The sequence below is a fragment of the Oncorhynchus clarkii genome, unplaced genomic scaffold (genome assembly GCF_045791955.1).
Source record: "Oncorhynchus clarkii lewisi isolate Uvic-CL-2024 unplaced genomic scaffold, UVic_Ocla_1.0 unplaced_contig_11145_pilon_pilon, whole genome shotgun sequence".
NCBI classification, from domain to species: Eukaryota; Metazoa; Chordata; class Actinopteri; order Salmoniformes; family Salmonidae; genus Oncorhynchus; species Oncorhynchus clarkii.
This window is the reverse complement of record NW_027259535.1, coordinates 3545-29197: the sequence shown is the minus strand read 5'-3', so window position 1 is coordinate 29197 and position 25653 is coordinate 3545. Positions and strand designations below refer to the sequence as shown.

At 50.0% G+C, this 25653-nt stretch overlaps 1 protein-coding gene and 1 long non-coding RNA gene across 2 annotated transcripts; one reads left to right on the top strand and one right to left on the bottom strand.

Moving 5' to 3' along the window:
- Positions 1-1737: 1737 nt before the first annotated feature.
- LOC139400289 (uncharacterized) lies at positions 1738-13515 on the top strand. Its single transcript, XM_071145257.1, has 5 exons — positions 1738-2025; positions 12457-12915; positions 12999-13089; positions 13188-13356; positions 13446-13515. The coding sequence occupies exons 1-3, from the start codon at positions 1864-1866 to the stop codon at positions 13086-13088; spliced, it is 711 nt and encodes a 236-aa protein (XP_071001358.1). The 5' UTR covers positions 1738-1863; the 3' UTR covers position 13089; positions 13188-13356; positions 13446-13515.
- LOC139400290 (uncharacterized) lies at positions 8439-9990 on the bottom strand. Its single transcript, XR_011632469.1, has 3 exons — positions 9643-9990; positions 8683-8760; positions 8439-8592 (listed from the first exon to the last, which is right to left on the bottom strand). It is a non-coding gene; the product is annotated as an uncharacterized lncRNA (long non-coding RNA).
- Positions 13516-25653: the final 12138 nt, after the last annotated feature.

Below are 25653 nucleotides of genomic sequence, written 5' to 3'. Positions count from 1 at the left end.
TCCCTCGTATGAGCGCCCCGTCCTCCAGCTCGGCGGCACCTCTGTCAGGGGAACCCGCTGACGCACCCAGGTCTGGGCCATCCAGTCCCACCGCCCCTGAAGACGGAAGCTCTCCTGAGGCCCCTGGTCGACACAGTTCTCCTCACCCTGACCACTCCTCTGATTCAGAGGTAATTATACTTGACCTTTTGTGTTGGTAAAAAAATATACATGCTATTGCAACAATTCAGAGACTGGCGGATTAATACTTTTCTGTGGTTGATCATTGTTTATTGCAAGCATCCTTAACCTTAGCAGCGAAAGGGTGCTTGGCAAGGAACAGGTTAAGGACTACACCAAGCCTAGCGAGTACACAGGTAAGTCAAGTAAGAGAATGAACATTTACATCAGTTGCATTAATTACATCCCATTAACACTTCTCTACTCTGCTTTTTATTTTTTTGATTTCATAGGGGAACTCCTCGGAGTGGAGTACCTGTACTCGCAGACTGGCAGAGTGCTGCAGGATGTCAGCGGGGACCCTGACCTTCCGGAAGAGGCAGCCGCTTTCGAGCAGCTCGACGAGGAGGACGAGGGCTTTCAGGAGGAGGATGTAGACCAGACAGTCCACATCCCTCATGTCCCTCGTATGAGCGCCCCGTCCTCCAGCTCGGCGGCACCTCTGTCAGGGGAACCCGCTGACGCACCCAGGTCTGGGCCATCCAGTCCCACCGCCCCTGAAGACGGAAGCTCTCCTGAGGCCCCTGGTCGACACAGTTCTCCTCACCCTGACCACTCCTCTGATTCAGAGGTAATTATACTTGACCTTTTGTGTTGGTAAAAAAAATACATGCTATTGCAACAATTCAGAGACTGGCGGATTAATACTTTTCTGTGGTTGATCATTGTTTATTGCAAGCATCCTTAACCTTAGCAGCGAAAGGGTGCTTGGCAAGGAACAGGTTAAGGACTACACCAAGCCTAGCGAGTACACAGGTAAGTCAAGTAAGAGAATGAACATTTACATCAGTTGCATTAATTACATCCCATTAACACTTCTCTACTCTGCTTTTTATTTTTTTTATTTCATAGGGGAACTCCTCGGAGTGGAGTACCTGTACTCGCAGACTGGCCGAGTGCTGCAGGATGTCAGCGGGGACCCTGACCTTCCGGAAGAGGCAGCCGCTGTCGAGCAGCTCGACGAGGAGGACGAGGGCTTTCAGGAGGAGGATGTAGACCAGACAGTCCACATCCCTCATGTCCCTCCCCTCGTATGAGCGCCCCGTCCTCCAGCTCGGCGGCACCTCTGTCAGGGGAACCCGCTGACGCACCCAGGTCTGGGCCATCCAGTCCCACCGCCCCTGAAGACGGAAGCTCTCCTGAGGCCCCTGGTCGACACAGTTCTCCTCACCCTGACCACTCCTCTGATTCAGAGGTAATTATACTTGACCTTTTGTGTTGGTAAAAAAAATACATGCTATTGCAACAATTCAGAGACTGGCGGATTAATACTTTTCTGTGGTTGATCATTGTTTATTGCAAGCATCCTTAACCTTAGCAGCGAAAGGGTGCTTGGCAAGGAACAGGTTAAGGACTACACCAAGCCTAGTGAGTACACAGGTAAGTCAAGTAAGAGAATGAACATTTACATCAGTTGCATTAATTACATCCCATTAACACTTCTCTACTCTGCTTTTTATTTTTTTGATTTCATAGGGGAACTCCTCGGAGTGGAGTACCTGTACTCGCAGAGTGCTGCAGGATGTCAGCGGGGACCCTGACCTTCCGGAAGAGGCAGCCGCTGTCGAGCAGCTCGACGAGGAGGACGAGGGCTTTCAGGAGGAGGATGTAGACCAGACAGTCCACATCCCTCATGTCCCTCGTATGAGCGCCCCGTCCTCCAGCTCAGCGGCACCTCTGTCAGGGGAACCCGCTGACGCACCCAGGTCTGGGCCATCCAGTCCCACCGCCCCTGAAGATGGAAGCTCTCCTGAGGCCCCTGGTCGACACAGTTCTCCTCACCCTGACCACTCCTCTGATTCAGAGGTAATTATACTTGACCTTTTGTGTTGGTAAAAAAAAGACATGCTATTGCAACAATTCAGAGACTGGCGGATTAATACTTTTCTGTGGTTGATCATTGTTTATTGCAAGCATCCTTAACCTTAGCAGCGAGCTGGAGGACGGGGCGCTCATACGAGGGGAGGGACATGAGGGATGTGGACTGTCTGGTCTACATCCTCCTCCCGAAAGCCCTCGTCCTCCTCGTCGAGCTGCTCGACAGCGGCTGCCTCTTCCGGAAGGTCAGGGTCCCCGCTGACATCCTGCAGCACTCTGCCAGTCTGCGAGTACAGGTACTCCACTCCGAGGAGTTCCCCTATGAAATAAAAAAAATAAAAAGCAGAGTAGAGAAGTGTTAATGGGATGTAATTAATGCAACTGATGTAAATGTTCATTCTCTTACTTGACTTACCTGTGTACTCACTAGGCTTGGTGTAGTCCTTAACCTGTTCCTTGCCAAGCACCCTTTCGCTGCTAAGGTTAAGGATGCTTGCAATAAACAATGATCAACCACAGAAAAGTATTAATCCGCCAGTCTCTGAATTGTTGCAATAGCATGTATTTTTTTTACCAACACAAAAGGTCAAGTATAATTACCTCTGAATCAGAGGAGTGGTCAGGGTGAGGAGAACTGTGTCGACCAGGGGCCTCAGGAGAGCTTCCGTCTTCAGGGGCGGTGGGACTGGATGGCCCAGACCTGGGTGCGTCAGCGGGTTCCCCTGACAGAGGTGCCGCCGAGCTGGAGGACGGGGCGCTCATACGAGGGACATGAGGGATGTGGACTGTCTGGTCTACATCCTCCTCCTGAAAGCCCTCGTCCTCCTCGTCGAGCTGCTCGACAGCGGCTGCCTCTTCCGGAAGGTCAGGGTCCCCGCTGACATCCTGCAGCACTCTGCCAGTCTGCGAGTACAGGTACTCCACTCCGAGGAGTTCCCCTATGAAATAAAAAAAATAAAAAGCAGAGTAGAGAAGTGTTAATGGGATGTAATTAATGCAACTGATGTAAATGTTCATTCTCTTACTTGACTTACCTGTGTACTCACTAGGCTTGGTGTAGTCCTTAACCTGTTCCTTGCCAAGCACCCTTTCGCTGCTAAGGTTAAGGATGCTTGCAATAAACAATGATCAACCACAGAAAAGTATTAATCCGCCAGTCTCTGAATTGTTGCAATAGCATGTATTTTTTTTACCAACACAAAAGGTCAAGTATAATTACCTCTGAATCAGAGGAGTGGTCAGGGTGAGGAGAACTGTGTCGACCAGGGGCCTCAGGAGAGCTTCCGTCTTCAGGGGCGGTGGGACTGGATGGCCCAGACCTGGGTGCGTCAGCGGGTTCCCCTGACAGAGGTGCCGCCGAGCTGGAGGACGGGGCGCTCATACGAGGGACATGAGGGATGTGGTCTACATCCTCCTCCTGAAAGCCCTCGTCCTCCTCGACGAGCTGCTCGACAGCGGCTGCCTCTTCCGGAAGGTCAGGGTCCCCGCTGACATCCTGCAGCACTCTGCCAGTCTGCGAGTACAGGTACTCCACTCCGAGGAGTTCCCCTATGAAATAAAAAAAATAAAAAGCAGAGTAGAGAAGTGTTAATGGGATGTAATTAATGCAACTGATGTAAATGTTCATTCTCTTACTTGACTTACCTGTGTACTCGCTAGGCTTGGTGTAGTCCTTAACCTGTTCCTTGCCAAGCACCCTTTCGCTGCTAAGGTTAAGGATGCTTGCAATAAACAATGATCAACCACAGAAAAGTATTAATCCGCCAGTCTCTGAATTGTTGCAATAGCATGTATTTTTTTTACCAACACAAAAGGTCAAGTATAATTACCTCTGAATCAGAGGAGTGGTCAGGGTGAGGAGAACTGTGTCGACCAGGGGCCTCAGGAGAGCTTCCGTCTTCAGGGGCGGTGGGACTGGATGGCCCAGACCTGGGTGCGTCAGCGGGTTCCCCTGACAGAGGTGCCGCCGAGCTGGAGGACGGGGCGCTCATACGAGGGACATGAGGGATGTGGACTGTCTGGTCTACATCCTCCTCCTGAAAGCCCTCGTCCTCCTCGTCGAGCTGCTCGACAGCGGCTGCCTCTTCCGGAAGGTCAGGGTCCCCGCTGACATCCTGCAGCACTCTGCCAGTCTGCGAGTACAGGTACTCCACTCCGAGGAGTTCCCCTATGAAATAAAAAAAAATAAAAAGCAGAGTAAGTGTTAATGGGATGTAATTAATGCAACTGATGTAAATGTTCATTCTCTTACTTGACTTACCTGTGTACTCACTAGGCTTGGTGTAGTCCTTAACCTGTTCCTTGCCAAGCACCCTTTCGCTGCTAAGGTTAAGGATGCTTGCAATAAACAATGATCAACCACAGAAAAGTATTAATCCGCCAGTCTCTGAATTGTTGCAATAGCATGTATTTTTTTTACCAACACAAAAGGTCAAGTATAATTACCTCTGAATCAGAGGAGTGGTCAGGGTGAGGAGAACTGTGTCGACCAGGGGCCTCAGGAGAGCTTCCGTCTTCAGGGGCGGTGGGACTGGATGGCCCAGACCTGGGTGCGTCAGCGGGTTCCCCTGACAGAGGTGCCGCCGAGCTGGAGGACGGGGCGCTCATACGAGGGACATGAGGGATGTGGACTGTCTGGTCTACATCCTCCTCCTGAAAGCCCTCGTCCTCCTCGTCGAGCTGCTCGACAGCGGCTGCCTCTTCCGGAAGGTCAGGGTCCCCGCTGACATCCTGCAGCACTCTGCCAGTCTGCGAGTACAGGTACTCCACTCCGAGGAGTTCCCCTATGAAATAAAAAAAATAAAAAGCAGAGTAGAGAAGTGTTAATGGGATGTAATTAATGCAACTGATGTAAATGTTCATTCTCTTACTTGACTTACCTGTGTACTCGCTAGGCTTGGTGTAGTCCTTAACCTGTTCCTTGCCAAGCACCCTTTCGCTGCTAAGGTTAAGGATGCTTGCAATAAACAATGATCAACCACAGAAAAGTATTAATCCGCCAGTCTCTGAATTGTTGCAATAGCATGTATTTTTTTTACCAACACAAAAGGTCAAGTATAATTACCTCTGAATCAGAGGAGTGGTCAGGGTGAGGAGAACTGTGTCGACCAGGGGCCTCAGGAGAGCTTCCGTCTTCAGGGGCGGTGGGACTGGATGGCCCAGACCTGGGTGCGTCAGCGGGTTCCCCTGACAGAGGTGCCGCCGAGCTGGAGGACGGGGCGCTCATACGAGGGACATGAGGGATGTGGTCTACATCCTCCTCCTGAAAGCCCTCGTCCTCCTCGTCGAGCTGCTCGACAGCGGCTGCCTCTTCCGGAAGGTCAGGGTCCCCGCTGACATCCTGCAGCACTCTGCCAGTCTGCGAGTACAGGTACTCCACTCCGAGGAGTTCCCCTATGAAATAAAAAAAATAAAAAGCAGAGTAGAGAAGTGTTAATGGGATGTAATTAATGCAACTGATGTAAATGTTCATTCTCTTACTTGACTTACCTGTGTACTCGCTAGGCTTGGTGTAGTCCTTAACCTGTTCCTTGCCAAGCACCCTTTCGCTGCTAAGGTTAAGGATGTGCTGCAGGTGGCCACTGTAGGAGAGCAGGGGCTTCCTGTTCTTCCCCTCCACTGCTGCCTGCGCACGGTCCTTGTTCCACCTCATCAGTCCATCCATCCAATGCCTGGAAATGCATTGCATTTGCCCTGGTACCTGAGAGAACAATGCACGATTAGGGTGGGAGAGCTGTTGCTGTTAACATTAAACATTAAGCATTACTTTAAGCTCCACAATGACAATTACCTGGGATGAACCGGTTGAGGTGGAGATGGAATGACTCCAAGGATGTGGAGCCCCGTGCGCAGTGATAAACCGGCAACATCACGCCGCTCTTGGTGTTTTTGCCGGTCTCGGTGTACAGCTGTACACCGGGTGGGTCCTGTATGCAGTGGAGGTGGCGCCTCTGCTCTTTCCAGATCGCCTGGATGCGGATGGAGTCCAGCAACGGGATGCCCAGGGTGTCGACCCCCTTCTCGCTGTTGAAGGTCTCGAGGAGAAGGAATTCGGTCACCGCAGCTCCACGCGTATGACGCCGACAGCAATCTCCTTCCTGCCGATCTTCCTCGAAACCTCTGCCTCGGTGAGGCCGACCATCCCGTGCTTCCCCTCCAGCTCAGACCTCTTGGCCTCCAGCAGTCGGCAGACATCGCCTGCATCCCACTCAAAGATGCAGGCTGACAGCTGCCGCATGAAGGGACCGTAGAGCTGGTGGCTCTCAGTGGTGACACCTGACGCAAACCGCCGCATCAGGTGCCAGATGTCCAGCCGAACCACCAGCTGGTCCCAGTCATTGTACATGGCAGCTGTCTTTGATCCGCCAAAGCTGGAGCAGCAGTCTCGGTCCACGTACATGAGCTGGGGGGGGGCGCCACCCCGGCGAGCCGGTACCGTTCCATGAGACCAGCCGCCATGGGGAGCAGGCCCTCGCCCTCACCGGCAGTGAGGACACTGACGAGGACCTGCCCATGCTCGTTACCGACGTTGGTAACCCAGGCGGCTGTGTCTGCAGCGGTACCCGCAAGCTTTTTAGTCACCTGGAGACAAACACACAAAGACAGAAAGGTAAAGACATTATTTAAATATAGAGATAAAAATAAAAATCAGACATGACTCATCTTCACATTTTTAAGTGAAAACTCACCTTCTTGGTAGAGTCCATCTTTAAGATGGACCCAAAGACGGAGGTGACCCTGGCCTTCACCTCGTCCAGCCGCGATAGCACGTCATGGCTGTAGACTGTCAGAAGCCAGACGGGTGAGGGCATCTCCGGTGGATCAGTGAACTGCCGCCCAATGCCAGAAACTGCTTGCACTCCCCGAGGTACCGTATACAACTACGCATCAAGGACTCGCTGTGACTTTCACACAGCTTGCTGTAGGTCTGTGACGCACTGTTCCCCAAAGTGCGCGACCTCAGCATCCTCACAACCCGCAGGTCACAGGACAGCCAAGAGAGTGAGTGAGAGTGAGTGTGAGAGAAAGCATATGAATGACATGCATTCATTTAACTTCATTACTAACTAACAAAACCTTGTGAACTTACTTGTATGTCAATATTGCTGGAAACTGGCAGCGATGCCGAGCGTCCAGCTGACTGACAAGGTCCCGTGACCACCCCGCGACCTCCTTCTTACACCGGCCGCATTCCAGGTACTCAGTGGCCATGAGATACCAGCGGTCGATGTCCAAGACCCTCCGGATGGTCTTGTAGAGCCCAGCCTTGCACAGTGTGCCTCTGCACCCAGACTGGGGACATGCCAGCTTGTATGCCCATATACGTACGGGCATCCAAAGGAACAGCTGACATGCGAAGAAGGGGTCGGGGGATGCGGGTGGCTGATTGTAGATCGGCCGTGGTTGGGGAGGGTTCCACCACGTGACCAGGTCAGTGGTGAGTGTCGACCTCCCAAAGCTGTTCCTGGTGAACAGCGTGCGGCCGATCCACCGCTGCTGCTCCTTGGTGAGAGATGAACGCCAACTCTCTGGAAGCAGCAGCTGAGTGAGAGGAGAGAGTGATGGGGGAGAAGGGATGGTAATGTTTCAGAGAAACGGACAGGGAGAGAGTATGCAGGAGACAAGACAACTGTGTCCAATGTTTAATATCTTAACAATGTGGAGTAATTACAGTTGATGAATTTACCTCAGCACTTTCTGAGGCGGGCCTTGGAGGCAGGAAGGACTGCCGGGGCAAATCCTCCTCTTCGCTCCGCCCTAGTAGGGCAGGAGCAGGGGCCGGGTCAGGAACCGGGGCTCGGTCATTTGGAGGCAGAGGCCGAGGGAGCGATGGGTGGAGCTGTAGGGATACGGCTTTTGCAGTGACACAGAAATAAATAGGTTAAATGAATGAATAAATGCTTCCATGAATGAACAGAGAAAGTTAATAGCACAATTCCAACATGCCCAGATGAATATCAATCAGTGATAGGATGTAACAAAATAATTAAATGAGTGTTGGTCAAGTTTGAGTGTAAAACTTACATGAAATTAGTGATTAAAATGGAAAATAGAAAGTCATGATTACGTGACATACAGGATGACAGCTACATGCAGGATGACAGCCACAACATGCAGGATGACAGCCACAACATGCAGGATGACAGCCACAACATACAGGATGACAGCCACAACATACAGGATGACAGCCACAACATACAGGATGACAGCCACAACATACAGGATGACAGCCACAACATACAGGATGACAGCCACAACATACAGGATGACAGCCACAGTGGCAAGGTAAGATATTTAATAGTGCATACATGCAGTGACTCTCCTCTAAAACCCAGATGACTCTTACCAATACATTTCCTTGGGCTGATGATAGGGAAAAATATTTAAAACAATTTAATACATGTCAGCAAAAACTTGAACTGAATAATTATCAAATGTCCTATGTCAATTAATAGTGATGTAAAAACATACATGTGTCTATGTCAGCAGCTGCTTTGACCAGCTCTGCGTCTGATATATCTGTTGGTGGCAGTGCTGGTCGAGGGAAAGACACCCCTATATCACGTGGAGAGAGAAAGGATTGTGAGCTACACAGCTTATCGAAACATTTTTATTTTTATCTTACATGTGAAACTAGACACTCACCTTGAACTGCAGGCTGAGAAGCAATGAGTTTCTTCATCTTCGCCTGCAGTTCACCTGGGGCGAGAGAGCGCCTTGCACCTGGGAAAAGCAATTCAAACATTATTTCAGGCACTCAGACAGAGAGGTTACTCTAAACAATATCTCAGAACCATAAAAAACAGCACCTTGGGGGCCCTCTCTCCCATTCAACCTACACACTCACATAACACAAGTCTGTCAATCACTCTTTTGGACCCCAACCTCCATTATAGAGGTTCCAGAGACATTTCCAAATCCTCCCCTTCCCCTGATTTCAACCCTGACCACAACCCTAACCTTAACCCGTACCCTAATTTGGGTTCGTATCCTGCTCCTGTCCATAATCCAACCCCTAACCCCTAACCAAAACCCCACCGCTAACCCTACCCCTAATCCTAATCATAACCCTAACCCTCTTAGAACAGATTTTGAAATTGACCCCTCTCGGAACCACAATCTTCTTTCCTCCTCTCATTCCCCTTCTGAGCAGCAGACAATCCTCATCCCCCTAGTTACTACATTCTCACATAGGATCAGACCGTTACATCAGGTGTTCAAACACAATTTTTCCATCACCCAACAGGCATACACACCCCTCGAGCCGTATAGAATAATCTCAGCATTTAGGAGGAATAAGAGCCTCAAAGACATCCTCATCCAAGCTAAATACAGTACCCCCAACCACCCAAACGGCCCACTTCAGACCAAGAAAATGCATTTCAAACTCATACAGCAAGACCTCCACTCCAGATTTAGACTCCATTTCACTCTACACTCCAAATGTCATATGTGTATAATCACTTGCACATTTGACAAAAAACACTACATTGGGGAAACCCAGTATACAATAGAAAATAGACAAACAACATTCTATACAATATCAAACGTGCCCATTTACACACAGAACTAGTGACTCATTTCCAGGATCACCCCATCACTTACCTCAATATATCAGGATTACAGTCGTGTTCTGGGTGGACCAGTGGGCGGCGAAAAGTGGATAAGAGACCTAGGATAAGAGACAGTGGATAAGAGACCTAGGTAGGTGGAGTGCACCCCCTTTCCACGTGTCAGAGATGGAAGTGGACCAACCAATTCAAACCTAGAACCCTGACCCCCCTAACCCTAAACCTAATCCCTAACCTCTAGCCCAAACACTGGAGCAGTTACACCAACTTCGGAGGACACAAATCACTGGAAACAACTAAAAAAAAAAAAAAAAAAAAAGTTTCCAGACCCGTATCTCCCATTCCCCAAGTGGACGAAAACACGGCAAAAATCTACCGCATACACAGGATCCCAAATGGACAAAAACGCGATGGTAAGCGGGACAAAGTAGTAAGCCACCACAAGACCTCAAACTTCACATTTCCATTTTCGACAGATAAAGTTCATTATAAACATACCAGCTGCGTGCTTGCAGACGCGATAAAGACATGCAGGTTAAAATATCAAAACAAAATATGTGACCAATGGCATTAAATTGGAGACAGGCCGAAAAGCTTGAAACATGTATGGCAATTTAGCGAGTTAACCCGCTAGCTAATTTGTCCTGTGATATAAACATTGCGTTATTTTTTTACCTGAATTACACAAATTCCTCTACTCCGACAATTAATCCACACATAAACCGGTCAACTGAAACGTTTCTAGTCATCCCTCCTTCTTCATCTTTGAATTTATATGGTAATTGCCAGTAAAACACAAATCAGTTCTTCAATCAACCACGTCCTTTAATCAACCACGTGAGTGAGGAGATATCACGTGCATAGGCAGAAATCCCAGGGGGGACACGACCCCCCTATCCTGGGAAAAATATGATTCCCCCCCCCCCCAATATATCACTGTAAACATATCTATGTAATTTCAATAATATGAATGAACGCAATGAAAGCACTTATGCTGATTATAGACACTTAATAGCGCGTTTTTAAGTTTCAAAAGATTGCGACCCCCGCCCTTTGCCTCACAATGGTTTGATCCACTGCAGGTCATTAGTTTTGTTGGAAGCGACTACCAGCAGCTAGCTAACTAACTAACTACCAGCAAACCATCGCTAGCGGTCTTCAGCGCGGAAAGCTCTCGCCAGTTCGAACAACGCGACTCTAACCAGAGCATAACGGACCTATTATTATTTATTTTTTTTATCCCCGGATTACCACCGGATTCCCACCGCAAACGGAACATTTTCAGATGGGTCTTCACAACTAGCTAACTGCAACCCCGGATGATTACTCCTGGCTAGCGTTTCCATCCATTTAGCTTTGAAGCTAGCCCGGCCAGAGCCCATGTGCTACCACCGAAGCATACTCCTGGGCTACAATATCCGGACCCACGACAGGTCTATCGATGTCACCGCATGAAGAGGCATAAACAGACTCACCCCATCGCGACGTCCCCCAAAGGCTAACTTTCTAGCCCTTGCTATCTCCTTGCTTGCTAATTCGGCCTGCTAACTGCTAGCTTGTTTAGCCCCGGTCCGCTAACTGCTACCTTGTTAAGCCCCGGCCTACTAACTGTTAGCTTGTTAGCACAGGCCTGCTAACCGTCTGACTCAACGGACCAAATATTTACTTTCAATCTCTTTTCGATTTTTAATTTGATTATACCTTCCGGTAACCTGCCTCACCCAATGTGATACGGAATCGCTATTATTTTTAATTTTTAGAACACATTCAAGAACCTCCAGAAGCTAACTAGCTACAAGCTATTTAATCATTGTTAGCCACTGCTAGCGGCCTTTACCTTCTCGCCGGCCTTTACCTACTCGCCAGTCTAGCTTCTCTGCCCCGCACACCGCTGCCCCCTGGACACTGATCACGTGGCTACATAGCTGATGCATGCTGGACTGTCCATCAATCACGGTACTCCATTTTGCTTGTTTATGTTTTATCTGTCGGCCCCAGCCGCACTCAGGTGGTAATTTCGCTTAATTTGCAAAGAAATCCACATTAAGGACTATAAATGTGATGAAATATGACATTAACACCTCTAGCCAACCGCATTTTTTTTTTTTTACTACAGAGGCTACCCGAACTGTGTAATTTAACAGCATCTGTAGATCGCTAGCTACTGTAGCTATAGTATAGTGTGCTGCATGCTGTGGGCAGGCAAGTTAGCATTGTCTATCAAATATTTTTCTGACAGAAATGGATAATATCCGATGTATATTGCAAAGAAATGAAAATAATCAACTAGTAAAATGTGATGAAATATGACATTAACACCTCTAGCCAACCGAATTGTTTGACTACAGGAGCTACCCGAACTGTGTCCTTTAACAACATCTGTAGATCGCTAGCTACTGTAAACAAGGTTTACAAAAACGCAAAAGTTTATTTGACTGCTGACAACCCTATAAAACCTTAGCTAACATCTATATCAACTCAAACTTGGAATTGTATACTGTTTAATTGTCTATTTTTCTTCGTTTTTTGATGGCATGCGTTTGAAGTGTATGTAGTTGGATGCATTGTATGATATGTGACAACATGATTGTCATTGGGGCAAACGTGGCTTTCTATGATTTTAACTAAACTGAATTTAACTGCATATGAGCTAATAATCAACCTAACCCGGCACCCCCCTCCACACCACTGATATCGTCCTATACCCCCCCCCCCCCCCCCCCCCTCACTGCTGTCCTCCTCCTTATCAAGCAAACGTAAGTTCCTTTATATGTATCTAATACTGTTATGCTGTTACTTGTCACTGCACTCCTCAGTCATGATAATAGTATTTTTCTTGCCTCCTAAGATGGAAAATCCTAGTTTCCGGTTCACGCCGTCACAGGAGTTGGTCCTCAAGGCCACCATGCAGGCAGTTAAAGTGGCCGCTGACGGCCCCCCTGCTTCTGGTGCCCAGGGCCCTCCTGTGAGGGCTAAGAAGTGGGAGGAAGTGGAAGCAGAGGCTCGAGCCCGTGTCGTCTCCGAGGGAGGTGACCCCGGTGCAGAGATGGTCGTCCTGAGCCGGTGCACGGTTCAGTTCGGCAAGTACCGGGGTCAGACCTTCAAGTGGATGATGGAGAACGACGTGGGCTACATGATGCACCTGGTAACGGTGCATCAGAAGGAGAGGGAGCGAGCGCGCAGTGTTTCCCAGCATCCCCTGATGGCCAACAAGGACGCCTTGACTCGCGCGCCTATCCGGCCTTCGCTGCGATGGTCAGGTTCAACCGGGCACACGAGGAAGCTAAAGTCCTGTCCTCCCAGCCAGGTGAGTTTGTTTAATTCTTCTCATTGTATGTAAGATGTAACTCTTTTGCTCTGACAGTTAATTGGTTCACGTGCTGATTTCAGGCCAGGAGGGCAAGGCCCTTGTCGGCATTGGGAAGTACAAGTGGGACACGCTGCAGGACCTGTATGAGGCTACGGGTGCAGACAGGATAAAGTAAGGGGCGAGCGTCTTTTGTGTTTTCTATGTTCATGTCAGTGTTTTTTATGCACCATTTTACATCTGAAATGTTCCCTCTGCTGTGTCTCACACAGATATGTCAGGAGCATGAGGACGCAGACACCCCGTTATCCTGGGAGTGCGATGGCCGCCTTGATTGATTACATTCAGCGCAGAGACCAGGAGGGGGTAGCTGCTGTGGCCGGGCCCGCCGCAGCCAGCACCATCCCCGCCAGTAACACCCGGCCCAACAGTGCGGCTTACGTAAGTGTTACATATCTTAAAGGAAAATATAATTCTACTTGTTCCACACAGTTGGAAATGGTGACATATTTGCTGTTTTGTTTTCAAAGGCCTCTTGGTCCTGCGATCTCTGCGTTCCTTTCAAGGCGCTCTCTCGCCCCAGGTGAACTGCAGGCGAAGATGAAGAAACTCATTGCTTCTCAGCCTGCAGTTCAAGGTGAGTGTCTAGTTTCACATGTAAGATAAAAATAAAAATGTTTCGATAAGCTGTGTAGCTCACAATCCTTTCTCTCTCCACGTGATATAGGGGTGTCTTTCCCTCGACCAGCACTGCCACCAACAGATATATCAGACGCAGAGCTGGTCAAAGCAGCTGCTCACATAGACACATGTATGTTTTTACATCACTATTAATTGACATAGGACATTTGATAATTATTCAGTTCAAGTTTTTGCTGACATGTATTAAAGTGTTTTAAATATTTTTCCCTATCATCAGCCCAAGGAAATGTATTGGTAAGAGTCATCTGGGTTTTAGAGGAGAGTCACTGCATGTATGCACTATAAAATATCTTACCTTGCCACTGTAGCTGTCATCCTGTATGTTGTGGCTGTCATCCTGTATGTTGTGGCTGTCATCCTGTATGTTGTGGCTGTCATCCTGTATGTTGTGGCTGTCATCCTGTATGTTGTGGCTGTCATCCTGTATGTTGTGGCTGTCATCCTGTATGTTGTGGCTGTCATCCTGTATGTTGTGGCTGTCATCCTGCATGTTGTGGCTGTCATCCTGCATGTAGCTGTCATCCTGTATGTCACGTAATCATGACTTTCTATTTTCCATTTTAATCACTAATTTCATGTAAGTTTTACACTCAAACTTGACCAACACTCATTTAATTATTTTGTTACATCCTATCACTGATTGATATTCATCTGGGCATGTTGGAATTGTGCTATTAACTTTCTCTGTTCATTCATGGAAGCATTTATTCATTCATTTAACCTATTTATTTCTGTGTCACTGCAAAAGCCGTATCCCTACAGCTCCACCCATCGCTCCCTCGGCCACTGCCTCCAAATGACCGCGCCCCGGTTCCTGACCCGGCCCCTGCTCCTGCCCTACTAGGGCGGAGCGAAGAGGAGGATTTGCCCCGGCAGTCCTTCCTGCCTCCAAGGCCCGCCTCAGAAAGTGCTGAGGTAAATTCATCAACTGTAATTACTCCACATTGTTAAGATATTAAACATTGGACACAGTTGTCTTGTCTCCTGCATACTCTCTCCCTGTCCGTTTCTCTGAAACATTACCATCCCTTCTCCCCCATCACTCTCTCCTCTCACTCAGCTGCTGCTTCCAGAGAGTTGGCGTTCATCTCTCACCAAGGAGCAGCAGCGGTGGATCGGCCGCACGCTGTTCACCAGGAACAGCTTTGGGAGGTCGACACTCACCACTGACCTGGTCACCCTGGTGACCAGCTTTGGGAGGTCGACCTGGTCACTGACCAACCCTCCCCAACCACGGCCGATCTACAATCAGCCCCCGCATCCCCCGACCCCTTCTTCGCATGTCAGCTGTTCCTTTGGATGCCCGTACGTATATGGGCATACAAGCTGACATGTCCCCAGTCTGGGTGCAGAGGCACACTGTGCAAGGCTGGGCTCTACAAGACCATCCGGAGGGTCTTGGACATCGACCGCTGGTATCTCATGGCCACTGAGTACCTGGAATGCGGCCGGTGTAAGAAGAAGGTCGCGTGGTGGTCACGGGACCTTGTCAGTCAGCTGGACGCTCGGCATCGCTGCCAGTTTCCAGCAATATTGACATACAAGTAAGTTCACAAGGTTTTGTTAGTTAGTAATGAAGTTAAATGAATGCATGTCATTCATATGCTTTCTCTCACACTCACTCTCACTCACTCTCTTGGCTGTCCTGTGACCTGCGGGTTGTGAGGATGCTGAGGTCGCGCACTTTGGGGAACAGTGCGTCACAGACCTACAGCAAGCTGTGTGAAAGTCACAGCGAGTCCTTGATGCGTAGTTGTATACGGTACCTCGGGGAGTGCAAGCAGTTTCTGGCATTGGGCGGCAGTTCACTGATCCACCGGAGATGCCCTCACCCGTCTGGCTTCTGACAGTCTACAGCCATGACGTGCTATCGCGGCTGGACGAGGTGAAGGCCAGGGTCACCTCCGTCTTTGGGTCCATCTTAAAGATGGACTCTACCAAGAAGGTGAGTTTTCACTTAAAAATGTGAAGATGAGTCATGTCTGATTTTTATTTTTATCTCTATATTTAAATAATGTCTTTACCTTTCTGTCTTTGTGTGTTTGTCTCCAGGTGACTAAAAAGCTTGCGGGTACCGCTGCAGACACAGCCGCCTGGGTTACCAACGTCGGTAACGAGCATGGGCAGGTCCTCGTCAGTGTCCTCACTGCCGGTGAGGGCGAGGGCCTGCTCCCCAAGGCGGCTGGTCTCATGGAACGGTACCGGCTCGCCGGGGTGGCGCCCCCCCCAGCTCATGTACGTGGACCGAGACTGCTGCTCCAGCTTTGGCGGATCAAAGACAGCTGCCATGTACAATGACTGGGACCAGAGTGTGGTTCGGCTGGACATCTGGCACCTGATGCGGCGGTTTGCGTCAGGTGTCACCACTGAGAGCCACCAGCTCTACGGTCCCTTCATGCGGCAGCTGTCAGCCTGCATCTTTGAGTGGGATGCAGGCGATGTCTGCCGACTGCTGGAGGCCAAGAGGTCTGAGCTGGAGGGGAAGCACGGGATGGTCGGCCTCACCGAGGCAGAGGTTTCGAGGAAGATCGGCAGGAAGGAGATTGCTGTCGGCGTCATACGCGTGGAGCTGCGGTGACCGAATTCCTTCTCCTCGAGACCTTCAACAGCGAGAAGGGGGTCGACACCCTGGGCATCCCGTTGCTGGACTCCATCCGCATCCAGGCGATCTGGAAAGAGCAGAGGCGCCACCTCCACTGCATACAGGACCCACCCGGTGTACAGCTGTACACCGAGACCGGCAAAATCACCAAGGGCGGCGTGATGTTGCTGGTTTATCACTGCGCACGGGGTTCCACATCCTTGGAGTCATTCCATCTCCACCTCAACCGGTTCATCCCAGGTAATTGTCATTGTGGAGCTTAAAGTAATGCTTAATGTTTAATGTTAACAGCAACAGCAACAGCTCTCCCACCCTAATCGTGCATTGTTCTCTCAGGTACCAGGGCAAATGCAATGCATTTCCAGGCATTCCTTTTGGATGGACTGATGAGGTGGAACAAGGACCGTGCGCAGGCAGCAGTGGAGGGGAAGAACAGGAAGCCCCTGCTCTCCTACAGTGGCCACCTGCAGCACATCCTTAACCTTAGCAGCGAAAGGGTGCTTGGCAAGGAACAGGTTAAGGACTACACCAAGCCTAGTGAGTACACAGGTAAGTCAAGTAAGAGAATGAACATTTACATCAGTTGCATTAATTACATCCCATTAACACTTCTCTACTCTGCTTTTTATTTTTTTTATTTCATAGGGGAACTCCTCGGAGTGGAGTACCTGTACTCGCAGACTGGCAGAGTGCTGCAGGATGTCAGCGGGGACCCTGACCTTCCGGAAGAGGCAGCCGCTGTCGAGCAGCTCGACGAGGAGGACGAGGGCTTTCAGGAGGAGGATGTAGACCAGACAGTCCACATCCCTCATGTCCCTCGTATGAGCGCCCCGTCCTCCAGCTCGGCGGCACCTCTGTCAGGGGAACCCGCTGACGCACCCAGGTCTGGGCCATCCAGTCCCACCGCCCCTGAAGACGGAAGCTCTCCTGAGGCCCCTGGTCGACACAGTTCTCCTCACCCTGACCACTCCTCTGATTCAGAGGTAATTAATTATACTTGACCTTTTGTGTTGGTAAAAAAAATACATGCTATTGCAACAATTCAGAGACTGGCGGATTAATACTTTTCTGTGGTTGATCATTGTTTATTGCAAGCATCCTTAACCTTAGCAGCGAAAGGGTGCTTGGCAAGGAACAGGTTAAGGACTACACCAAGCCTAGTGAGTACACAGGTAAGTCAAGTAAGAGAATGAACATTTACATCAGTTGCATTAATTACATCCCATTAACACTTCTCTACTCTGCTTTTTATTTTTTTGATTTCATAGGGGAACTCCTCGGAGTGGAGTACCTGTACTCGCAGACTGGCAGAGTGCTGCAGGATGTCAGCGGGGACCCTGACCTTCCGGAAGAGGCAGCCGCTGTCGAGCAGCTCGACGAGGAGGACGAGGGCTTTCAGGAGGAGGATGTAGACCAGACAGTCCACATCCCTCATGTCCCTCGTATGAGCGCCCCGTCCTCCAGCTCGGCGGCACCTCTGTCAGGGGAACCCGCTGACGCACCCAGGTCTGGGCCATCCAGTCCCACCGCCCCTGAAGACGGAAGCTCTCCTGAGGCCCCTGGTCGACACAGTTCTCCTCACCCTGACCACTCCTCTGATTCAGAGGTAATTATACTTGACCTTTTGTGTTGGTAAAAAAAATACATGCTATTGCAACAATTCAGAGACTGGCGGATTAATACTTTTCTGTGGTTGATCATTGTTTATTGCAAGCATCCTTAACCTTAGCAGCGAAAGGGTGCTTGGCAAGGAACAGGTTAAGGACTACACCAAGCCTAGCGAGTACACAGGTAAGTCAAGTAAGAGAATGAACATTTACATCAGTTGCATTAATTACATCCCATTAACACTTCTCTGCTTTTTATTTTTTTTATTTCATAGGGGAACTCCTCGGAGTGGAGTACCTGTACTCGCAGACTGGCAGAGTGCTGCAGGATGTCAGCGGGGACCCTGACCTTCCGGAAGAGGCAGCCGCTGTCGAGCAGCTCGACGAGGAGGACGAGGGCTTTCAGGAGGAGGATGTAGACCAGACAGTCCACATCCCTCATGTCCCTCGTATGAGCGCCCCGTCCTCCAGCTCGGCGGCACCTCTGTCAGGGGAACCCGCTGACGCACCCAGGTCTGGGCCATCCAGTCCCACCGCCCCTGAAGACGGAAGCTCTCCTGAGGCCCCTGGTCGACACAGTTCTCCTCACCCTGACCACTCCTCTGATTCAGAGGTAATTATACTTGACCTTTTGTGTTGGTAAAAAAAATACATGCTATTGCAACAATTCAGAGACTGGCGGATTAATACTTTTCTGTGGTTGATCATTGTTTATTGCAAGCATCCTTAACCTTAGCAGCGAAAGGGTGCTTGGCAAGGAACAGGTTAAGGACTACACCAAGCCTAGCGAGTACACAGGTAAGTCAAGTAAGAGAATGAACATTTACATCAGTTGCATTAATTACATCCCATTAACACTTCTCTGCTTTTTATTTTTTTTATTTCATAGGGGAACTCCTCGGAGTGGAGTACCTGTACTCGCAGACTGGCAGAGTGCTGCAGGATGTCAGCGGGGACCCTGACCTTCCGGAAGAGGCAGCCGCTGTCGAGCAGCTCGACGAGGAGGACGAGGGCTTTCAGGAGGAGGATGTAGACCAGACAGTCCACATCCCTCATGTCCCTCGTATGAGCGCCCCGTCCTCCAGCTCGGCGGCACCTCTGTCAGGGGAACCCGCTGACGCACCCAGGTCTGGGCCATCCAGTCCCACCGCCCCTGAAGACGGAAGCTCTCCTGAGGCCCCTGGTCGACACAGTTCTCCTCACCCTGACCACTCCTCTGATTCAGAGGTAATTATACTTGACCTTTTGTGTTGGTAAAAAAAATACATGCTATTGCAACAATTCAGAGACTGGCGGATTAATACTTTTCTGTGGTTGATCATTGTTTATTGCAAGCATCCTTAACCTTAGCAGCGAAAGGGTGCTTGGCAAGGAACAGGTTAAGGACTACACCAAGCCTAGCGAGTACACAGGTAAGTCAAGTAAGAGAATGAACATTTACATCAGTTGCATTAATTACATCCCATTAACACTTCTCTGCTTTTTATTTTTTTTATTTCATAGGGGAACTCCTCGGAGTGGAGTACCTGTACTCGCAGACTGGCAGAGTGCTGCAGGATGTCAGCGGGGACCCTGACCTTCCGGAAGAGGCAGCCGCTGTCGAGCAGCTCGACGAGGAGGACGAGGGCTTTCAGGAGGAGGATGTAGACCAGACAGTCCACATCCCTCATGTCCCTCGTATGAGCGCCCCGTCCTCCAGCTCGGCGGCACCTCTGTCAGGGGAACCCGCTGACGCACCCAGGTCTGGGCCATCCAGTCCCACCGCCCCTGAAGACGGAAGCTCTCCTGAGGCCCCTGGTCGACACAGTTCTCCTCACCCTGACCACTCCTCTGATTCAGAGGTAATTATACTTGACCTTTTGTGTTGGTAAAAAAAATACATGCTATTGCAACAATTCAGAGACTGGCGGATTAATACTTTTCTGTGGTTGATCATTGTTTATTGCAAGCATCCTTAACCTTAGCAGCGAAAGGGTGCTTGGCAAGGAACAGGTTAAGGACTACACCAAGCCTAGCGAGTACACAGGTAAGTCAAGTAAGAGAATGAACATTTACATCAGTTGCATTAATTACATCCCATTAACACTTCTCTGCTTTTTATTTTTTTTATTTCATAGGGGAACTCCTCGGAGTGGAGTACCTGTACTCGCAGACTGGCAGAGTGCTGCAGGATGTCAGCGGGGACCCTGACCTTCCGGAAGAGGCAGCCGCTGTCGAGCAGCTCGACGAGGAGGACGAGGGCTTTCAGGAGGAGGATGTAGACCAGACAGTCCACATCCCTCATGTCCCTCGTATGAGCGCCCCGTCCTCCAGCTCGGCGGCACCTCTGTCAGGGGAACCCGCTGACGCACCCAGGTCTGGGCCATCCAGTCCCACCGCCCCTGAAGACGGAAGCTCTCCTGAGGCCCCTGGTCGACACAGTTCTCCTCACCCTGACCACTCCTCTGATTCAGAGGTAATTATACTTGACCTTTTGTGTTGGTAAAAAAAATACATGCTATTGCAACAATTCAGAGACTGGCGGATTAATACTTTTCTGTGGTTGATCATTGTTTATTGCAAGCATCCTTAACCTTAGCAGCGAAAGGGTGCTTGGCAAGGAACAGGTTAAGGACTACACCAAGCCTAGCGAGTACACAGGTAAGTCAAGTAAGAGAATGAACATTTACATCAGTTGCATTAATTACATCCCATTAACACTTCTCTGCTTTTTATTTTTTTTATTTCATAGGGGAACTCCTCGGAGTGGAGTACCTGTACTCGCAGACTGGCAGAGTGCTGCAGGATGTCAGCGGGGACCCTGACCTTCCGGAAGAGGCAGCCGCTGTCGAGCAGCTCGACGAGGAGGACGAGGGCTTTCAGGAGGAGGATGTAGACCAGACAGTCCACATCCCTCATGTCCCTCGTATGAGCGCCCCGTCCTCCAGCTCGGCGGCACCTCTGTCAGGGGAACCCGCTGACGCACCCAGGTCTGGGCCATCCAGTCCCACCGCCCCTGAAGACGGAAGCTCTCCTGAGGCCCCTGGTCGACACAGTTCTCCTCACCCTGACCACTCCTCTGATTCAGAGGTAATTATACTTGACCTTTTGTGTTGGTAAAAAAAATACATGCTATTGCAACAATTCAGAGACTGGCGGATTAATACTTTTCTGTGGTTGATCATTGTTTATTGCAAGCATCCTTAACCTTAGCAGCGAAAGGGTGCTTGGCAAGGAACAGGTTAAGGACTACACCAAGCCTAGCGAGTACACAGGTAAGTCAAGTAAGAGAATGAACATTTACATCAGTTGCATTAATTACATCCCATTAACACTTCTCTGCTTTTTATTTTTTTTATTTCATAGGGGAACTCCTCGGAGTGGAGTACCTGTACTCGCAGACTGGCAGAGTGCTGCAGGATGTCAGCGGGGACCCTGACCTTCCGGAAGAGGCAGCCGCTGTCGAGCAGCTCGACGAGGAGGACGAGGGCTTTCAGGAGGAGGATGTAGACCAGACAGTCCACATCCCTCATGTCCCTCGTATGAGCGCCCCGTCCTCCAGCTCGGCGGCACCTCTGTCAGGGGAACCCGCTGACGCACCCAGGTCTGGGCCATCCAGTCCCACCGCCCCTGAAGACGGAAGCTCTCCTGAGGCCCCTGGTCGACACAGTTCTCCTCACCCTGACCACTCCTCTGATTCAGAGGTAATTATACTTGACCTTTTGTGTTGGTAAAAAAAATACATGCTATTGCAACAATTCAGAGACTGGCGGATTAATACTTTTCTGTGGTTGATCATTGTTTATTGCAAGCATCCTTAACCTTAGCAGCGAAAGGGTGCTTGGCAAGGAACAGGTTAAGGACTACACCAAGCCTAGCGAGTACACAGGTAAGTCAAGTAAGAGAATGAACATTTACATCAGTTGCATTAATTACATCCCATTAACACTTCTCTGCTTTTTATTTTTTTTATTTCATAGGGGAACTCCTCGGAGTGGAGTACCTGTACTCGCAGACTGGCAGAGTGCTGCAGGATGTCAGCGGGGACCCTGACCTTCCGGAAGAGGCAGCCGCTGTCGAGCAGCTCGACGAGGAGGACGAGGGCTTTCAGGAGGAGGATGTAGACCAGACAGTCCACATCCCTCATGTCCCTCGTATGAGCGCCCCGTCCTCCAGCTCGGCGGCACCTCTGTCAGGGGAACCCGCTGACGCACCCAGGTCTGGGCCATCCAGTCCCACCGCCCCTGAAGACGGAAGCTCTCCTGAGGCCCCTGGTCGACACAGTTCTCCTCACCCTGACCACTCCTCTGATTCAGAGGTAATTATACTTGACCTTTTGTGTTGGTAAAAAAAATACATGCTATTGCAACAATTCAGAGACTGGCGGATTAATACTTTTCTGTGGTTGATCATTGTTTATTGCAAGCATCCTTAACCTTAGCAGCGAAAGGGTGCTTGGCAAGGAACAGGTTAAGGACTACACCAAGCCTAGCGAGTACACAGGTAAGTCAAGTAAGAGAATGAACATTTACATCAGTTGCATTAATTACATCCCATTAACACTTCTCTGCTTTTTTTTTTTTTTTATTTCATAGGGGAACTCCTCGGAGTGGAGTACCTGTACTCGCAGACTGGCAGAGTGCTGCAGGATGTCAGCGGGGACCCTGACCTTCCGGAAGAGGCAGCCGCTGTCGAGCAGCTCGACGAGGAGGACGAGGGCTTTCAGGAGGAGGATGTAGACCAGACAGTCCACATCCCTCATGTCCCTCGTATGAGCGCCCCGTCCTCCAGCTCGGCGGCACCTCTGTCAGGGGAACCCGCTGACGCACCCAGGTCTGGGCCATCCAGTCCCACCGCCCCTGAAGACGGAAGCTCTCCTGAGGCCCCTGGTCGACACAGTTCTCCTCACCCTGACCACTCCTCTGATTCAGAGGTAATTATACTTGACCTTTTGTGTTGGTAAAAAAAATACATGCTATTGCAACAATTCAGAGACTGGCGGATTAATACTTTTCTGTGGTTGATCATTGTTTATTGCAAGCATCCTTAACCTTAGCAGCGAAAGGGTGCTTGGCAAGGAACAGGTTAAGGACTACACCAAGCCTAGCGAGTACACAGGTAAGTCAAGTAAGAGAATGAACATTTACATCAGTTGCATTAATTACATCCCATTAACACTTCTCTGCTTTTTATTTTTTTTATTTCATAGGGGAACTCCTCGGAGTGGAGTACCTGTACTCGCAGACTGGCAGAGTGCTGCAGGATGTCAGCGGGGACCCTGACCTTCCGGAAGAGGCAGCCGCTGTCGAGCAGCTCGACGAGGAGGACGAGGGCTTTCAGGAGGAGGATGTAGACCAGACAGTCCACATCCCTCATGTCCCTCGTATGAGCGCCCCGTCCTCCAGCTCGGCGGCACCTCTGTCAGGGGAACCCGCTGACGCACCCAGGTCTGGGCCATCCAGTCCCACCGCCCCTGAAGACGGAAGCTCTCCTGAGGCCCCTGGTCGACACAGTTCTCCTCACCCTGACCACTCCTCTGATTCAGAGGTAATTATACTTGACCTTTTGTGTTGGTAAAAAAAATACATGCTATTGCAACAATTCAGAGACTGGCGGATTAATACTTTTCTGTGGTTGATCATTGTTTATTGCAAGCATCCTTAACCTTAGCAGCGAAAGGGTGCTTGGCAAGGAACAGGTTAAGGACTACACCAAGCCTAGTGAGTACACAGGTAAGTCAAGTAAGAGAATGAACATTTACATCAGTTGCATTAATTACATCCCATTAACACTTCTCTGCTTTTTATTTTTTTTATTTCATAGGGGAACTCCTCGGAGTGGAGTACCTGTACTCGCAGACTGGCAGAGTGCTGCAGGATGTCAGCGGGGACCCTGACCTTCCGGAAGAGGCAGCCGCTGTCGAGCAGCTCGACGAGGAGGACGAGGGCTTTCAGGAGGAGGATGTAGACCAGACAGTCCACATCCCTCATGTCCCTCGTATGAGCGCCCCGTCCTCCAGCTCGGCGGCACCTCTGTCAGGGGAACCCGCTGACGCACCCAGGTCTGGGCCATCCAGTCCCACCGCCCCTGAAGACGGAAGCTCTCCTGAGGCCCCTGGTCGACACAGTTCTCCTCACCCTGACCACTCCTCTGATTCAGAGGTAATTATACTTGACCTTTTGTGTTGGTAAAAAAAATACATGCTATTGCAACAATTCAGAGACTGGCGGATTAATACTTTTCTGTGGTTGATCATTGTTTATTGCAAGCATCCTTAACCTTAGCAGCGAAAGGGTGCTTGGCAAGGAACAGGTTAAGGACTACACCAAGCCTAGCGAGTACACAGGTAAGTCAAGTAAGAGAATGAACATTTACATCAGTTGCATTAATTACATCCCATTAACACTTCTCTGCTTTTTATTTTTTTTATTTCATAGGGGAACTCCTCGGAGTGGAGTACCTGTACTCGCAGACTGGCAGAGTGCTGCAGGATGTCAGCGGGGACCCTGACCTTCCGGAAGAGGCAGCCGCTGTCGAGCAGCTCGACGAGGAGGACGAGGGCTTTCAGGAGGAGGATGTAGACCAGACAGTCCACATCCCTCATGTCCCTCGTATGAGCGCCCCGTCCTCCAGCTCGGCGGCACCTCTGTCAGGGGAACCCGCTGACGCACCCAGGTCTGGGCCATCCAGTCCCACCGCCCCTGAAGACGGAAGCTCTCCTGAGGCCCCTGGTCGACACAGTTCTCCTCACCCTGACCACTCCTCTGATTCAGAGGTAATTATACTTGACCTTTTGTGTTGGTAAAAAAAATACATGCTATTGCAACAATTCAGAGACTGGCGGATTAATACTTTTCTGTGGTTGATCATTGTTTATTGCAAGCATCCTTAACCTTAGCAGCGAAAGGGTGCTTGGCAAGGAACAGGTTAAGGACTACACCAAGCCTAGCGAGTACACAGGTAAGTCAAGTAAGAGAATGAACATTTACATCAGTTGCATTAATTACATCCCATTAACACTTCTCTACTCTGCTTTTTATTTTTTTTATTTCATAGGGGAACTCCTCGGAGTGGAGTACCTGTACTCGCAGACTGGCAGAGTGCTGCAGGATGTCAGCGGGGACCCTGACCTTCCGGAAGAGGCAGCCGCTGTCGAGCAGCTCGACGAGGAGGACGAGGGCTTTCAGGAGGAGGATGTAGACCAGAAGTCCACATCCCTCATGTCCCTCGTATGAGCGCCCCGTCCTCCAGCTCGGCGGCACCTCTGTCAGGGGAACCCGCTGACGCACCCAGGTCTGGGCCATCCAGTCCCACCGCCCCTGAAGACGGAAGCTCTCCTGAGGCCCCTGGTCGACACAGTTCTCCTCACCCTGACCACTCCTCTGATTCAGAGGTAATTATACTTGACCTTTTGTGTTGGTAAAAAAAATACATGCTATTGCAACAATTCAGAGACTGGCGGATTAATACTTTTCTGTGGTTGATCATTGTTTATTGCAAGCATCCTTAACCTTAGCAGCGAAAGGGTGCTTGGCAAGGAACAGGTTAAGGACTACACCAAGCCTAGCGAGTACACAGGTAAGTCAAGTAAGAGAATGAACATTTACATCAGTTGCATTAATTACATCCCATTAACACTTCTCTGCTTTTTATTTTTTTTATTTCATAGGGGAACTCCTCGGAGTGGAGTACCTGTACTCGCAGACTGGCAGAGTGCTGCAGGATGTCAGCGGGGACCCTGACCTTCCGGAAGAGGCAGCCGCTGTCGAGCAGCTCGACGAGGAGGACGAGGGCTTTCAGGAGGAGGATGTAGACCAGACAGTCCACATCCCTCATGTCCCTCGTATG

Excerpts from the sequence above, each read along its gene's own strand:
- LOC139400289 (XM_071145257.1), top strand. The coding sequence starts at position 1,864 with ATGAGCGCCCCGTCCTCCAGCTCAGCGGCACCTCTGTCAGGGGAACCC. Across the intron at positions 2,026-12,456 it reads ACCACTCCTCTGATTCAGAG|ATGGAAAATCCTAGTTTCCG; the intron begins GTAATTATACTT and ends TTGCCTCCTAAG. Across the intron at positions 12,916-12,998 it reads AGTCCTGTCCTCCCAGCCAG|GCCAGGAGGGCAAGGCCCTT; the intron begins GTGAGTTTGTTT and ends TGCTGATTTCAG.